Source organism: Tachypleus tridentatus, chromosome 10 (assembly GCF_004210375.1).
Source record: "Tachypleus tridentatus isolate NWPU-2018 chromosome 10, ASM421037v1, whole genome shotgun sequence".
Taxonomy (NCBI): Eukaryota; Metazoa; Arthropoda; class Merostomata; order Xiphosura; family Limulidae; genus Tachypleus; species Tachypleus tridentatus.
Window position 1 is genome coordinate 49,109,063 of NC_134834.1, and position 17,010 is coordinate 49,126,072.

The 17,010-nt window shown below is 31.1% G+C and overlaps 1 protein-coding gene and 1 long non-coding RNA gene across 5 annotated transcripts in view; one reads left to right on the forward strand and one right to left on the reverse strand.

Moving 5' to 3' along the window:
- Window positions 1-11,138, forward strand: part of stmA (Protein EFR3 homolog stmA) — an 86,379-nt gene extending 75,241 nt beyond the window's left edge. For all 3 annotated transcript variants that reach the window (XM_076461223.1, XM_076461222.1, XM_076461224.1), the window contains exons 15-18: window positions 1,678-1,864; window positions 5,789-5,877; window positions 7,625-7,783; window positions 10,450-11,138. In XM_076461223.1, the coding sequence (XP_076317338.1) occupies window positions 1,678-1,864; window positions 5,789-5,877; window positions 7,625-7,783; window positions 10,450-10,626 (612 nt within the window). In that variant the 3' untranslated portion in view covers window positions 10,627-11,138. The remainder of the gene's footprint in view (window positions 1-1,677; window positions 1,865-5,788; window positions 5,878-7,624; window positions 7,784-10,449) is intronic.
- Window positions 9,767-16,918, reverse strand: LOC143229222 (uncharacterized). Of its 2 annotated transcripts, none has more exons than XR_013015755.1 (2): window positions 16,778-16,918; window positions 9,767-13,227 (listed from the first exon to the last, which is right to left on the reverse strand). It is a non-coding gene; the product is annotated as an uncharacterized LOC143229222 (long non-coding RNA). The 2 variants fall into 2 exon arrangements; XR_013015756.1 differs by having other exon boundaries at window positions 9,767-10,227; window positions 16,778-16,917.
- Window positions 16,919-17,010: the final 92 nt, after the last annotated feature.

Here is a 17,010-nt window from a genome sequence, read left to right on the forward strand (position 1 = left end):
TGATACTCCCACCTACCTTCACATGTCTTCACATGGTGTAGCTGAACTGTTACATGCAAATAAGCATTCAGCGATCCTTCACCAACAGGAGTGTGACACATAATTCTAGCACAGCTGACTCCTTCCATACTGTAGAGTACATTCATCACTTTTCAATTTGGCATTTTAGTGTACAGTCAAGTTTTAATTTTGCTCTGCAGCTTTCATCATTCTTGGGTGCAATTTTCAGTTAATTTTATTTGGTTTGACAACGTAATTTGTTATCATTTTATTTCTGCTGACTCAGTTGCTTGAGGAGATATTTTTTTCATTTCCACATTATGAAATTTTACTTTAATGTCACTATAATATCTTCAGTTGTAAACGTGGCCACTTCTGATCCACCTACTATTTCTCTGGCTTTGAGATTTGCAATTTCTACTGAGGAGTTCTCAGCCATGTTTTTTTATGAATTGGAAACTCTTATGCACCCTATTATGTCTCCAGAAATGTGATTGCATTTTCCATTCTTATTTTAATTGAACCAGGACGATGAGAATTTGAGCAACTGTCTCACCTTTTCCTTTTGTAGTATATTCTATTTGGATTCACCTCATCCTTCATCTGATTTTTTGGAAGTGACTTTCCAGTTATGTTACCTATCCAACCTCAAATGCTTCATCAACCTCTCTTCCACATACTTTGATAGTCATTCACTCTGGTTTTTTGGGTAACAAAAGTCAACATCTCGAATGCATACAATTATATCCTAATCCATCCAACCTCCAGATGGTACATTCATTTTGTTCCATGCTTTACCTTTTGGTTTAGTTTCATGACTAAAGTTTGTGGCTCCTTCACTACATGGCTGACTGGCTACTTTTAGCTCCATCCCTACAAGCCTTTCTCATTCATTCACATTTCCTCCTACAGGAGACTGCTCAGATAGGATGGCAAGTCAAGCTAAAAAAGTCCTGTCTCAACCCCCACAATATTTGATACATTTGAGGATGTTTTTCAACATCTTCCTTAGCAGGATCCTGCCTTGTACTCTTCATTTGAGGTCAATGGAGCTCTTGGTTTCCAAAGTCAAATCTTTCCCTTCTCTTCCTGTGCATAAATTTCTATTTTTTAATGTGTGACAGTGTCACTTTCACCTAAGGTATCTTCCAGTACACATTTGGTGTGGTTGGTGCTTTGACATTTGTATGTTTTTCACAAGTGAAAGTAACCAATTTGTGGTACAATATAAACGTTTTTATCAAGTGAAAAATTAACTTGTGGTAGAGTCAATGTAGCTTCGTGAAAGAGGGATATGTAATCTGGTATATAAAATTGTCAATTTTTAGTTGTGATATTCTGTATTTATCTGTAAACATATACTGCAGTTGACATCCAGGATTAAAAATGCCTCTTAACAATAGTGTCTGAAATAAATGAATCCCTGAAAGAATTGTGCATTTAGTTGCTTTACCTTTTCATGTTATAATCTTAATATTTTCTCATTTCAACAAAATAACAAAAATATTTTTAATATTCAATATTTTTATCAATACTTAATTTTCACAAAAGTATAACATTTTTATATACAAAATATAGTCCTCAGAATTTGATTGTTTAACAGTTATATTGACAAAATTATGAAACACTTAACTATATTAGTCAGAAACATTTTCTGAAACTTCATTTTTCATGCAGGTTATTAAACATCGTCGTGAAAGAGCTCGATATCTTCTTCCCTGGGAAGACAACAAACAATCTCATAATTCTTTGCCAGAGGTTACAGATGACCTCTTATTTGATAAAACTGTGGTCGCCGATGCCCTACAGAGTAGCGGACACGACACTTCACGTCTTCTGGCCCCTTACATGCCTCGTAATCTAGGTAAACCTTAATTTGTACTTGATATTTTAATGCTATGTTTATCATGTTTTTTGCTGTGTGAGCTAGTTGTTACTATACAGCCATGTTTTAGAACTGAGGTATTTTCATTTTTGTTGATGTATTTAGTAATAAGCCTCATATTTTAAAGTTATTTATACTGTCTTTTTTTCAGGAACTTGTGGGTCAAAAAGTCAGCTGTAAAGGTTACTGTTACTAAAAATTGAAAGTTTTATTCTATAAACTCAAATTCTAGTAGATGGATATTCACTAAACCTGACATATGCAATATCATGAGGCAAGGGAGATTCTTTTGACTTTTGGTAAAAGTCAAACATAAAGTTTACTGTTGCTATAAATTTGTTTTCAATGTTAAAAAGTTGGTCTTTTTTACACCTTCCATTTGTTTCAGTGTATATTGTTGTTGGTTTTGTTTTTTTACATTTAAAAAATGTCTAGCTTGAGAGGACCTACGTCTTTACAGAAGGTAATATTTTTTATACTTACATATGTGAACATTTAAATGAATTTTTTTCTTCTAACTGAAATAAAATTGTTTTATTCATAATATCTTTTGTAACTGTACTGTGAATGTTACAGAAAAAAATAAAATATAGCTGCCATGCAAATATTTCTGAACTATGTTAATTTGTCATGTGACAAATTATATTAGTTAATTTTTCCTGGAGAATTGCCCATTAAAGTTTACTCAGAAAATGGAGACTTATTGGGTTTTTTATAGTGTGAAGCATTCATCATGTTAACTAACTTGTTACAGCTTTGTTTACACTGTAAATGTAATACTTAAATTTTCTTTAACTTTCATAAAAATTCAGCTTCACTTTGATAGGGTAAAGTTATGTCATGAATTGATATCATGCTTTGCTAATACTTCTTGATAATAAATATCAAGCTTTTCATTCTTATATAACCTAATGTGGGGCAACAGAACTACATAGTTTAATAATGTGAATCTCATTTTTATTTTCTTTAACAATAATTTTTCTTTAGAGGATTTTTTATTTAATTGTTGCAAAACATTTTTCAGTTTCTAAATTCAAAAGGTGTAATTTTAATTATCTTGAAATAATTGTTAATACTGATCCCTTTCTTTTTCTGGTTTATTTTTAGTAACTAATAAATAAATGAATTAAAATATATGTTGTTCCATTTAGATACCCCTTATTAATGTAAATTTAAAAAATGTTTTATGTATGTAGTATGAAATGTAAGTTACATAACATGAGTAGTTTTTATATGACTTGTTTTGTAACAGTCAATGAACACAGTAGCTCAAAATATGATGCATCACAGTGACAGTTTTCTCATGCAGTAGTTCTGATTGGTGCACTGATTGTCCTACTCGTATTATAGTGAATCAACTTATATTATTAAAAAAGGCATTAAATATAGATAAGTTTCACTAACTTTTTAGGCAAATGCTTTTATTATAAACTCGAGATATCTCATGAAATACAAGAAAGGTGTAAAGAAAATAATGTGTCTAGATTTATTTTAAGGAAATACCATATACATGCAAGAAATTGTTACACAGCTATAAAAAAAAAGTAAAAAGATAACATATAAGAAACTGTCTCTGTGTAAAGTTCATAATATTTTCAAATAGACATTTATTGAAGAATAGTAAATTCAGGAGTAAAGTGTTACACAGAATGGTACATCGGAGTTGTAAGAGTGTCTTCCCAAAAGTTAAAATGGAGGTGGTGGTGTTCCTGAACATTGTATTTTTAAGGATAATCCAGGGGTATATTTCCTTACCATCATCTGTATCACCTTTATTCTGTACTGCATGTTTTGTAATAGAGGATACTTGAGTACCTCAGAGCCAGGTAGATCTACAAGGTGAAAGAATATTCTCTTATAATACTTCTTGTTTCAGTTTGTTGGAAGAAAGTAGCCTGTAAGATGTTGGTCAGCTCTGTCCATTTTTCCCATTGTATTATTATGATCCACTACTATTTTTATCTTTTTATTTTTATTATTCACCATTTCTGCATTATTTATGGTTGAAAGCAGCATCATTTCATTGTTGTCTTTCCAACAAAAAATGGTAATCTTTCCTCTTCTGTAGGCTGCAGTTTCTCCTTTCAACAATGTTTTGGTTTGCAAATCCTTGGGCATGTGTTTCCTTGAAACTTCACCATCACAAATAAGTCTGTTTCCTTTTCTCTGAGTATTTCAGCCAATTTTAGTGATGTATAACAATTACCTTTGGTAAAGCAACATTTCTTGTTCAATAAAGGTTTTACAAGTGACATACCAACCTATGGCACTTGAAGGTTTACATTAAAGTTCATCAATATATTTTTTTAATGTATGTAATGAATAAATAGATATAACTACTTTTACATTCATCAAGTGTGTAAATTTTAATCCTGAACCTTACTGTATTGAACCCAACCAAGTATTCCATTATAAATCAAAAGACTCATCTACAGTGATGTTACTTTCAGGTGCATACAGATTCCAAATTATATCAATTAATTTCTGATAAACAGACCATATTTGGATGGATCATATTCTTCATTATTTGAAAAGTAGAAGAATTGATTTATTTTACAAAATTCTTCTATGACATTGTTTTTTTTTGTAAAAGGTTTATGGAAGCTGTTGATTTATTTCACCAATAAATTTGTAGGTAAGGTTTTTTTACAGTAAATTTGTAAAATCATAATAGCCAAGAAAACATAAATGTCATTACTGGTAGTAGAGTGCCATTCGTTTGTATTGTGAGACCAGAATGTTTACTTCAAACATTGTTCTGTAAATCTGTTGATTTTTATTGCATCATCTAGTACATCATCAAAAAGAAAGGTTGGAATATTGGACAATCCTGTCAGCTGGATCAGCTGTGTATAGAAATCATGGAGCATGTGTAATAAGAGGCAGTGATGTCTTCTCTTTAGTCCAAACTCTAGCAAAATCTGAACCTACCTGTTCTTTGTATGACACATTGGCATCATTGTCATCAAATGTATCTTCATTTTCCATTTTATGTACTCAAAAATGCAATTACCAAAATGATATATCTCCACATTCTGTGAACAGGTGCCTCACTGTAATCATAAGTTGGCTACAAAAATTTCTTGCTTTTTTCTGCCATCTGTTGGTTGTTTATGGAATTTTAGAAATTGGAATTTCATTTTGCGTCAGGTTTACCTGGTGAAAACTTTTGGGGTACAAGCAGTCCAGTTTAACGTAGCATGATAATTATATACAAGCCTACTTGACTAGAGTGTATTCAGTATGACCAGGGAGCTTTGACCATTTTCTGACAGGAATAGCAGAGGGTAATTAACTTTGAACATTGTATGTAATAGTGACTCTTTGTTAGAAATTTTTGAATGAAACAGAAATAATATATTGTGAATCTTAAAAGTTTGGGGGTATTTTGTATTTAGCAAATTTTTTTTTTAATTTGATTTAGCAAAGGTGGTGTATTTGTTAAATTACACTAGTTAATTAACTCTTTTTACTGTCACACTTAGAGATTAAAAAAAGGGAATCTCCCAGTGACAGATTTACTTGTAGATACACAATGAAAACTAAGAAACAACAGTTTTGATGTTTCATTATTTGTCTAAAGATTGAAACTGTTAAAATATTGTGAAATTTAAAGGGATGCACCTTTTCTTCATTGTGGTACTTTTTTTTATGGGCTTTGATATTGTTCTAGAAGAGGAAATGTACATGTGTACAGTAATCAGTGTACATATTAAATGTTAAAAGTGTTATCATAAATTCCTGGTTACATATTCTTAGATTTTACAGTGTATAATGTGGTAAGTTTTGAGTAGTGTGTTTTGCTTCTTTTGTTTTATAACTCATTATCAAAATTCCAGAAATTTGCAGGTTTTACAGTACATGTCAAACTATAAAACTCATGTAGAAAAAATCTTCTTTTAGGAGAAGTCAACATAAACAGAAGTATCAGTGACCTGAATTCAATTAATGTGGAAGTGGACAGTATCTCTTCCTCTCCAGGACTTTTCCGAGTGAGATTAGAATTAAAATCTTAGTATATTTGTCATTCTTTAAAGAAAGAGTTATTCAGTCCCTGCTGTCCTTTTTGTTTCTGAGTAAATTTTGGGATATTAAAAATTTAAAATAACATCAATGCTAAATACAGTGTCTTGAAAAGTATTTACACCTACTAATAATGTCACATTTTGATTATATACAGACAGTGTAAACAATTCTTTTGATGAATATGTTTTATTTAAAACTCTAATGGTCAGGCATAACTTTTATGTGTAAAGAAGGTTGGATGTCAGCAGAACTTGCTAAGAAAATATATAAATTTGGAATTTGTTGATTGCATAATTATTCTGCCCCCTTAGTCACTACTTGAGAAAGCACATGTGTTTGTAATTACTGGTGAGAGTCTTTTTGGATATTTCTAAATCAGCTTTGAAGAGTGGAATGGTGAAATTTTGCCCATTCTTAACAAAATTGTTCCAGCTCTGAAAAATTTGCTGGGAATCATTGATGGACAGCAGTCTTCAATTCTTGCCATAAATTGTTCCATTGGATTCAAGTCAGGACTCTGATAGGGCCACTCTAGGATATTCACTTTTTTCTTTTGAAACCACTCCAGTGTGACTTTGGCCTAGTGCTTTTGCACCATCCAGCTTCCCCTCAATCCAGATAAGTTACCAAATTTCTGCTGATGAAAAGCCTCCCCATAGCTTGATGCTACCACCATCAATCTTGAGAGTTGGGATGGTGTTGACTGGTTGATGTGCTGTGTTGTGCTTGCATCAGATGTAATGCTTTGAATTTAGACCAAAAGCCCAATTTTTGTTGTCTGACCATAAAACCTTTTGCCACATGTCATCATTTACTTATTTTTTCATAAACTCCATAGGAGATTTGAGATAATTGTTTTTCAATAATGGCTTCTATCTTGCCACTTGCAGATACAGGCTAGCTTTGTGCAGGGTCTAAGATATTGTTGATGTGTGAACACTGACTCTCATTCCAGATGTGGATCTTTAAAAAAAAATTTCAAAATTATTTTGGCTTCACAATGGAATCTGCAACCAGTTTCCTGCATGCTCAGATGATTAGTTTGAAAAGGCTGCCTGATCTGGGTAGTATGAAGCACATTCTACTTCACCATCCTCAAAGGGATTAACCAGTGACTTTAAAATTTTTTCTTACCTTCTTCTGGCCTTTGTTTCTCTACTATTTTATCTCTGATTTGTTTGGAAAGCTCCTTGGTCTTCATAGCAATTTGTCATATCACTATGTGAGTTGCGACTTGAGCAGATGCATTTACTTTGAAGTCAAGATAAACTGCTACACACTAATTATTGTGGCCTTTCAAATTAATCTTTCACAACTGAACTGATTTATGGTTGCTGTAACTAAGGGGTTGAATACCTCCTATTCAATTGAGAATATTTTCTCTTTTTTTCTTTTTTGAAATTTAACCTACTTACATAATAATATCAGTATTTTGTTTTGCCTTTCTTAGTTTGGAATGCACTACATAAATTCTGAATATAAAGTCCCATTTGAAACTTTAATTACTGCAAGCTCAGGTGGGAATGAAATGTGGAAATATTGCAGTGGGGGTGAATACTTTTGCAAGGCACTGCAGCATTTATGTTTTAAAGTAGTCAACTATCATTCTCTTTTCATTGCTGTAAATGATATAACAACGTTACTTAATTACATTCTTTATAATTTTTGTTGCATATAACTTTTACAATGATACTGACTTTCTTTGCAACTTAGAAACATCCCCAAGAAGAAATTACTGTAGAGTCATTGAAGAAGATGATGGCAGAACCTTTGTATGTTCAGCAGGAGGAGGAAAAACAGCGTCGCTTACAGGTTGTAGAACGATTTCGTACTGCTGCCTTTGAGGATCTTGTCACAAAGACTGAGCAACAGGTACGATTATTTGATATTAGTTCTTGAGAAAAGATTTGTAGCAATTTGTTCAACATTTTTGTAACTGATAATATTCAGTTGTTGCTATTACACTGATTACATTATGATGAAAAAACAAATAATAGGTTTAATACTATGGAATTTCATTTGCAACAATGTGAGCTTTTGTTCAACTCTCTCAGCATCGGCTCAGTCAATTTGACTGACCGCATGACCTCTTTGTACTATTTTAAAGTCTTTATAGATTTAACATTTCTAATTCTGAATATATAGTGTCTTAACAAAATTTGACAGTCTTTCAGTTAACATTATGATATTTCACTTACAAAAAATCTCATATTTTATAGTGAAGTATTTTATAATGAAATAAAGATTTGTCCATGAATATAATGAGTATTTATTTTAATAGTCCATGTGCAAAGTAATTTTCATGTTTCATATTTTCTTTGTGTAATTCCTAAAACCTCCTAAGTGCATTCAAACATTTCTTTCAGTAAAATTTTATAGTTTATGTTATTTTCTCTATGCTTTCTCAAAACAGAATTAGTCAGGTAGCCACCAAACAAAAATCAAAATAAATCTTAATTACCCTTTTCCTTTCTAGAATTACTTCAAATTTTAACATGAAATTACATTCTTTTATTCTAAGTAGCTTTAAGTTCGAAACAGTATACATCTATGTATAATTACATTTTATTGCTCTATTACCCTCTGAACTGTGTATAACTACTATCCACACAATTATAATTGTAAATCACTTGGAGAACATGTAGCTCATGTTACACTAATGAATTGCATTACCCACAAGTTACCATGAGTTGCCTAGTGAAACATTTATATTATAATATTATTATTATTATTTATTTAAACGTATCTAAAATGATCCCTATTTTTAGGTTTTAGTTACTTGAATAACTAAACTTGAATAGATATGAAAATCAAGAAATAAAACTTTACTAAGCTCCTTTCTTCTTGCTGTTTAATATTAAATTTAACCCTAATTATTATATACTACTGACAGTAATACACTTAATACATTTTATTTAATTATATAATGCACCAAACAATATAAACTAATAACATGCAATAGTAAATAAATTCCCTTACCTCTCAAAATTTTTCTAACTTTCCAAACATGCGACAACAATTGTTACAAATTCATCCAAACTTATTGTTAACTTTCTCACAGAAATAATGTTGGTACGCTGGGCAGAATTGGCATATAACTGTTTAGAACATGTTATACAAGACTTCATACGATAGATGAAAACTTTGACTTTCTATCAGTTACAGGTGATATATAATTAAACATAAGAGAGAACTACTAACAAAACCTGAAAGAGGATGTGACAGATAGGTGTGGCATGAGGGGTCTGAGTTTCTATTTGATAGCTCTGTAACCAAACAAAATTGAAGACTTATACAAAATGTGGTTTGTCTGAGCAATGATGATTTTGTGTTTAATTTCACACTTTTACAACAGAGTGGTGGATAAAATACAGGATACAAGATGTGTATAGAAAATACATCGTGTGTCAGACTATGGGAAGTTCAGGATTTTCTTTAATATTGCCTTGTATAATTAGGAACTTAAAGCTTATATACTACTAAGTATGGATTATTAGCTAAGATTTTATGCTATTCTAATTGGTATAACAAAAAGTAGTTTAATAAATTTTTAATGTAAGACACTAAAACCTTGTGTTATATGCAGTAAAGGATACCTGGGACAAGAGGGTTAATGTGAATACAGTATCCACTCATATACGACTGACCTATCTACCATGATAAAAATATACATCTAACAGGAACTTGTTAATCAAAGAATCAATAACAAGATAATGAATGATTAAGTTCAAGCTGTACCAGTTACTACTAGGTAGTCTGATAAAATAGCATATTGGTACCCTGTATAATACTAGTTATGATGTATAACTTAAAACTGTTTTGTTTTATGCAAAATAATTTATTCATCAATCACAGTTATTTTATAAACATACACATATATAATTTTTATTATATGCATATAAATATTACAAACTGACAAAAAATTATTTCATAAAAATATCGTCCATCTTTATTTGTTTTGTACATTGAATCGAGTTGCTTTGAGTGTTCACAAGTCTGGCAGTTATTATATCAAGATGCATTTTATTGTTTTCAAACTTTTAGTGTCAATTTATAAAATAAATTGCAATAAATTTTCAAAATTCTATATCAGAGAAAGCAGATTCATTGAACATAATAAAAAAATACCTAAATTTACCATAATTGCAACTCAAAACATCCACAGTATATCTATGCAAAATGCCGTAATTTTAAACAAAGAACTGCTCAAACAGTGGATAACTATGTATATTAATTGAACAAAACAACCCCATGCTAAACCAAAATTTCATCTTGAAACTTGAATCCTTTGATCCCAGCTGTGAAAAGGGAACATTCTGTGAATGTAAAAGAAACAGGAACGAAATAAGAATAAATATCTGAACTAAATTATTGCTAAACTTTAGCCAATACCTAGTATTTTACTAATCAATTTAATGTCAGTGGTGTTACATCTGTGAGTACTACTAAGTATTTGTTAATTTAAATTGTAATGTATTTCCAACCAGAAGGTATTATTTCTTTTTGCTCAGCAGTAGTTATTATTTTCATTCTGGTAGACTGTAGATCTACAAAACAAGCTGAATGAAATTTTAGGAAAATTACCACCAGCAATGGACCTGTGCAGCAGACCTAGCTCCCCACATCCATCTGCACACAATGATGATTGTCTCAGACAGATATGTCCAGTTCCTCCCCCATATCCTGTGCAGTTTCCAGAGTTTTTTGTATTTTAATAAATTACTCTAAAGTAAGAATATTATACAAGCCAGAAGAATTGTAGCTTTTACTTGCCAAATAATGTTATTTTCATTATTCAGTAGATTACAGTTGAAACAATAGATTTAAGTAAACAAAAGTACATAAAAATTGGATTATTTGTCATATTATCAAAAAGACCTAAACATTTTTTTTTCCAAAAAAGGTGGAACAAGTTTACAGTAAACTTGTATTGTAACTGTTAATATTCTTAGTTATAATCTTTTATTATTTTTGTAAAAATATATTTACTGTATGTATAAATGGTACATGATGAAATATTTGTGATTATTTATTTGATGTGAAATAATTCTAAAATCTGTGTCTGTATAGTAATTTCACTTACATTACTTATGTGTGGGTCATTAACTCTACACATAATTTTTGTTATTCAAATGTTTTGTTTCTGTAGAAATGGAAGAATGTTTATTAGTATATTATGAATGTCTATTTCTGTTTGTCTTGAATAAAACTAAACCTTATAACCACACCAGATGTAGAGAACTTCCTATTAAATTTTCTTTATGTTGTAACCTCCACAGTCTTCCTAACTGATATGTACTCAATTTTTTTTATATTCATGTGAAACAGAAAATTTTATTATTTTTTTATAAGATTTTATTCCCTGAAAACTTTAAGCTTAATGCAACTGCTTTAAGTACATACATCAAACAAAATGATTTTCTGTTTTGGCAGTCAGTTTACCACCAATGCTGAAGCATTTTTAATACAGTATATCATCTGTTGAAATCAAGTGTCAAAAACATGCAAAACAATGTTTGAAGTAACTGTGTATGGTACATAAATGGACAAAGCTGTAATCCAAGAAGGGAAATTATTATGAAGCAACTGTGCTCTTGAATGATAAAATTTTTCATTCTCAATATAATATTTTCAGAATTTGTAGTGAAGTATATATTAGTTCCAAAAGTCCAGGAAAAGACTTCTCCTAAACTTGACAGCTTTTTCTGAAAAAGTATATCCTCTCAGTGATATCTCTTCCTCTTGATGTAAGTCCTTCTTGTTGTTAGAAATATCATTACCTAAGATTATTTTTTTTTAAATTTAAGTAACACAAAAGAAAGAATAAAGGACAACACACACACCTCAGCTGATAATAGCAAACTCAGTGATAACAATGACCTGTGATCATGGTAAGTTTCCTCCTACTTATCAGCTCTATGGAACATTAAGGTAAAACTAAATACAGATTTTAACTGTAAGACAGGTCTGCTACAATAACTGGTACTTTGATCAGGATATCAATTGCAGACTATTGCTAAAACGTCCTTAAATGAGTTGGTGTTAGAGCATTCAACTCATAATCTGAGAATTACTGCTTCAAATACCCATCTCACTAAACATGTTTACTCTTTCAGCAATGGGGAAATTATAATTAGTATTTATTAGTAAAAAGGTAGCCCAAGAGTTGGTTGTAGGAGTAATAGAAAAACATGCCCACACATGACAAAGAAAAAATTGGGAAAAATATATATCTACATGACAATATGGGATAAAAACAAAGATACCATATTTTTAAGTTAGACCAACATCTTAGTGTGATATCTTACAATTCTCAGATTATCTATGTCAAGAATCATTCCAAATGCATAAACTCAAAGAAGGTAAACCTAATTATAACAGTGATTATGACTTCACTCCAGAGGTACACATCACACAAACAGAGCGAACAGAGAAAATATCTATGGAACAATTAATTGTTGTAGTATGCAACTTTTATCTAAGCAAAAGGATTAATAGAAACTTAAAATCTTCCCACATGTGCTTAAAAGAATGTTGTAACTACATGAAAAAATTTTATTTACTACTTATGAACAGATGAAAATATATTTACTTTTAACAGATCCTCCCACAGTGACATATCAAGGCACTGGTTGACATCCTTGGGCAAAATGTAAATTAGTGCTACCTCCCCACTTATCCTTCCTTTTAAGAAAATACCATACAATTTGATAAACTAAATTTATTTTTGATAGAAAACTAAGTAAATAAAAAAGGATAAAATTCATTTAAAGGAAGTTGTTTATTATTTTATTATATACTCCATATTTTATTGTTTATTATTATACTTGCAGCTTTTCTAACTTTTATAGTCTTGCAAACTCATTAACAATATCAGCAAAGTCAACCAGCTTCAAAATGTCATTCTCAGTTCACCTTGACAACAAAGCATTGAGGCATTGTCCTTGCATTGGTAAACATACCTCTGATTCTATGTATTTTAATTTTCAGAAGGCACACTCTTTATAAGCCACAGACACGTGTAACATAAGATACATGCAAAGGCCTATGTCTACATTTAGATACATCTGGACTGCATTTCTTTTGTATAACAATTTGCTGCAATATACACTATTTGGGATTTCTTAGCTCTTATTGTCACAGCCAATTCATTTGTTGCTGAGAAAACAGTTCACCAATGAATTCTGGAACATGACAGCTTCATCTGGAAAAATGGTTTCCAAATTAACTGATTGGCCCTTCATGGTAGCAACAGGCCTTTGGCAACTGCAAATTCCAGTAATAGCCTCCTTGATCTACATGCATGATACTAATAGCTAAACAAAGACAAAAGGTTTTCTTTATTAAACACCAACAGCCAGTTGAAAACTTAACATAGCTAAAAGTAAGATTTAAATAAGCCAAAATTGCAACCCAAAATTAACAATAAACAAAAATCAAAATGAGCCATAATGAAATAAAATTATAATGCTGGTCACATTAACTGTAAATCAAATTAAAATAAATAAATAAACCTACACAAATATATAGATCTGAATAAACTGAGAAATATAGTAGGACTGTCGACCTGTCACAATATATCTGGTTGTTGCTTTATAGATTCATTCAATAGAATTCAATCCAGGAACTAGGAAGAATTTGCACATAAGAGGTATGTTTTTTACCAAAACATATTATTGATCTTTTTAATTAATTGCTCTAATTTTTTAACTTACCAGTATAGAGAGTATACAGTGTCAGTATGTGATCAGCTATCAGTCAGTTACCTCTTTCTTTCTTTGTGAACATGATGATGACCGAAGAAGGTTGAAATGTTGTTTGCTCCTCTACATAAAAAAATTTTCTCAACCCAAACCAGCTGTTTTTACATACATATTTTTCTCTACAAGTGGGTTTTCTCGTCATCACTGATTATCAGTTTGGTAGTTATCAATAGCTAATTTTATTTCATTTTGTATCAGAAATGTTAGCTCCACCACAAGTGTTATCAGTGGATAGCACTGAGTGAAAGACCATGATCTTTGTACAATTAGGTATAGCCTTATCAGCTAAAACATGTTTCATTTATGGTTATGGATGGGTGGTTCCAAGTAGGAACATGGTGAATTCATGTAACTTGCCCAATGTATGCTAATTCAGTATGTACCTCCGAATGTACAGTCCAGCAGGCTTCATAGAGACAAGGCCTTAGAGTGCTATGCTTTATACTGAATATTCTGTGAACACAGTATTTCTCATAGTTATCTGACTGTGCTATGCTTTATACTGAATATTCTGTGAACACAGTATTTCTCATAGTTATCTGACTGTGCTATGCTTTATACTGAATATTCTATGAACACAGTATTTCCCATAGTTATGTGACTGTGCTATGCTTTATACTGAATATTCTATGAACACAGTATTTCCCATAGTTATCTAATTGGATACAATACAGGATTGAAGACAAAAGAATGATTCCCTATTTTAGAAACATAAACTGCCATTAGTCAACACTTATTTAAGCTCAGTTTCCTTTGTGATACAAAATAATTCAAATGAATCCAGCATTCTCTTTCTTTAGTTAATACAAAAATCATATGATAACAATACAACTAAATGTAGCTAACAAACAATTTATATACATAATGACTACATAGTACCTAAATAATGAAGCAAAAAATTTGGTAATATCCATAGTTTGGAAATAGTTTCAAATAAATTAAATTTCTAAATCAAAGCTACTTAGAAAAATAAATGCTATGCATTCTTTCACTAAGCAAACTTGTAATTGTTACTTCACTTCAAGAAGACTAATACACAGAATCTACAAATATTCCAGTTACATTAACTACAAAATATACTCTCACTAACACTAATTAAAATCAAATTTCTTCAATTAAATATAGACATGCACAGTAATATTTCACTCTGACAATAAACTGAACATATTCAATCCAAATATTAAAAAAAAAAGTATATTGTGGTTTTCTCTCTTAATGCAGTCTAAATCTTCAACAAATATACAAATCTCAATATTGAAGCCAGATTCTGTATTTGCTTTAAAAACTATGTTCTTATGTAAATTAAATTATTCCATACAATCAAGCACATAAAAACTGTTCCATATCTAAAGATACATGTGCTAATAAACCCATAAACCTATCCAATATCACATGTTAACCAATACTTACTTGCAGTACATGATTTCATTGTTCAGTACCATATTTGGTAACTACAGCAATTAGGTTCAGTGTTACTGTGTTTTCTGCAAAAACTAAGCACATCTGAGGCCTTCACACACCTCTTAAAAGGTTAAACCACTTCACCTTAAACAATGTCATGAAATTTAAAATCATATGAGAAGTGTAATTGGTTATCCCAACCATAATCACCCATTCAACTCGCTTTGCAAGGTCAACTACAAAGTACATGCATACACACAATATAAACTAATGAATGCAGAAGGGATGACAATATTTTACTTTTGCCATCATAACACAGCAATCAAAATGATCTGTTGTGATTTTACCATTGTTACTAACAAGACATCATGAAACCTACTACACCATATAAATACAACAAATAATTTAGACAAAATTGTGCAAAAGTCACACACATTTTTCTTTTATTAACACAACAATGCCAATATATAATGCTATATCGAAGCACTTACTACACGGCCCTGACAGATGAACAGAAGTAATCTTAGTAACATATTCCAGCACCATGTTGATTTATGTATAAGACTGCAGATTTGCTCAAGCTCTACAAGGAAACATTACAAAACTTCACCTGAGCAATTTAAATGCAAGAATTCCAATAGTGTTGATATGCCTGTATTTCATTAAATATTTTTTTTCATTAAACTCACCAATTTTCCTCAAAATTTTTGAGATTCTAATCATTATCAAAAGTAAAGAGTAACTACCAGTTTCTCTAATGTCATCTGTTCTTCTTGTGTATTTGATGAGTTTTGGAAGGTGTGCTTCCATGGAAATATCACACATCTCAGATAGCTTCCGTTATTATATAATACACCAGAGTAATGTCTTGCTGCCATAAAGTTAAGTTTTTCAGCAGTAATTCATCTCAAAACAAACATGACAGGAACTTATATGTGCTAGTTTTAATATGGTGTTGATTTATCAAACAGAACAGAGCCTAATTTAAAAAGCTATTTGCCACTAGTCAAGCAGACTATCAGACCAACATTTTTGCTTATAGAATTTGTAAAAAAAAATTTTTCCATAACATTTTTTCTTCAAAATTTTTCTCAATGAGTCCTCATCAATCTTATAGATAGTCAATGCATTTATATTAAAAAAAATCAAAACTGTTGATTTGGGAAATTCTCATTCCTAGACTAAAATCTAGAAGTTGTTTGTTTCTTATGTAGTACTCTAACACTTAAATAAAGCAGGCTATCTGTAATGAACTTCCTCTGAAATAACTAGTTAGATTGATTTGGTTTGTTTTGCACAAAGGCTATCTGTGCTAGCTGTCCCTAATTTAGCAGTGTAAGGTAAGAGGAAAGGCAGCTAATCATCACCACCCACTGCCAACTCTTGGACTACTCTTTTACCAATGAATAGTGAGATTGACACATTATAACACCCCATGGCTGAAAGGGTGAGCATGTTTGGTGCAACGGGGGATTCAAACCCGAAACCATCAGATTACAAGTTGAATGCATTAACCACCTGGCCATGCTGGGCCTAACAAGAAAGAGTACTTGGTTCTTACAAGGTGAAGTCATAATGCATTTGAAAATTTCCTGCATAATGCACTATCAATAAATTGTTGGTTCAATGACAGTTTTTTGTCTCACTAGTGAATCCAATAATCTCACAACTGGAACTTTAGAGTCTATCAAGTTCAACTCACCAGAAGCTTTGGAAGAGGTTGAATAATTTCCAGTTACTTCCAGATCATAAAACGAGCAGAATGGATCAAAATAATGTTCATCAGGGAAAGTATTCTGATTATTCATCACAGGCACATGAATCAACAAGCTTTAGTAATGCTACTTCAGAAATTTGGATCTGCTCTTGTAAAGAATGTGGTTGAGGTTCAAGTAAAGTTTGGGCTGTAACATTAGTCAAACTTCATTGTTAATA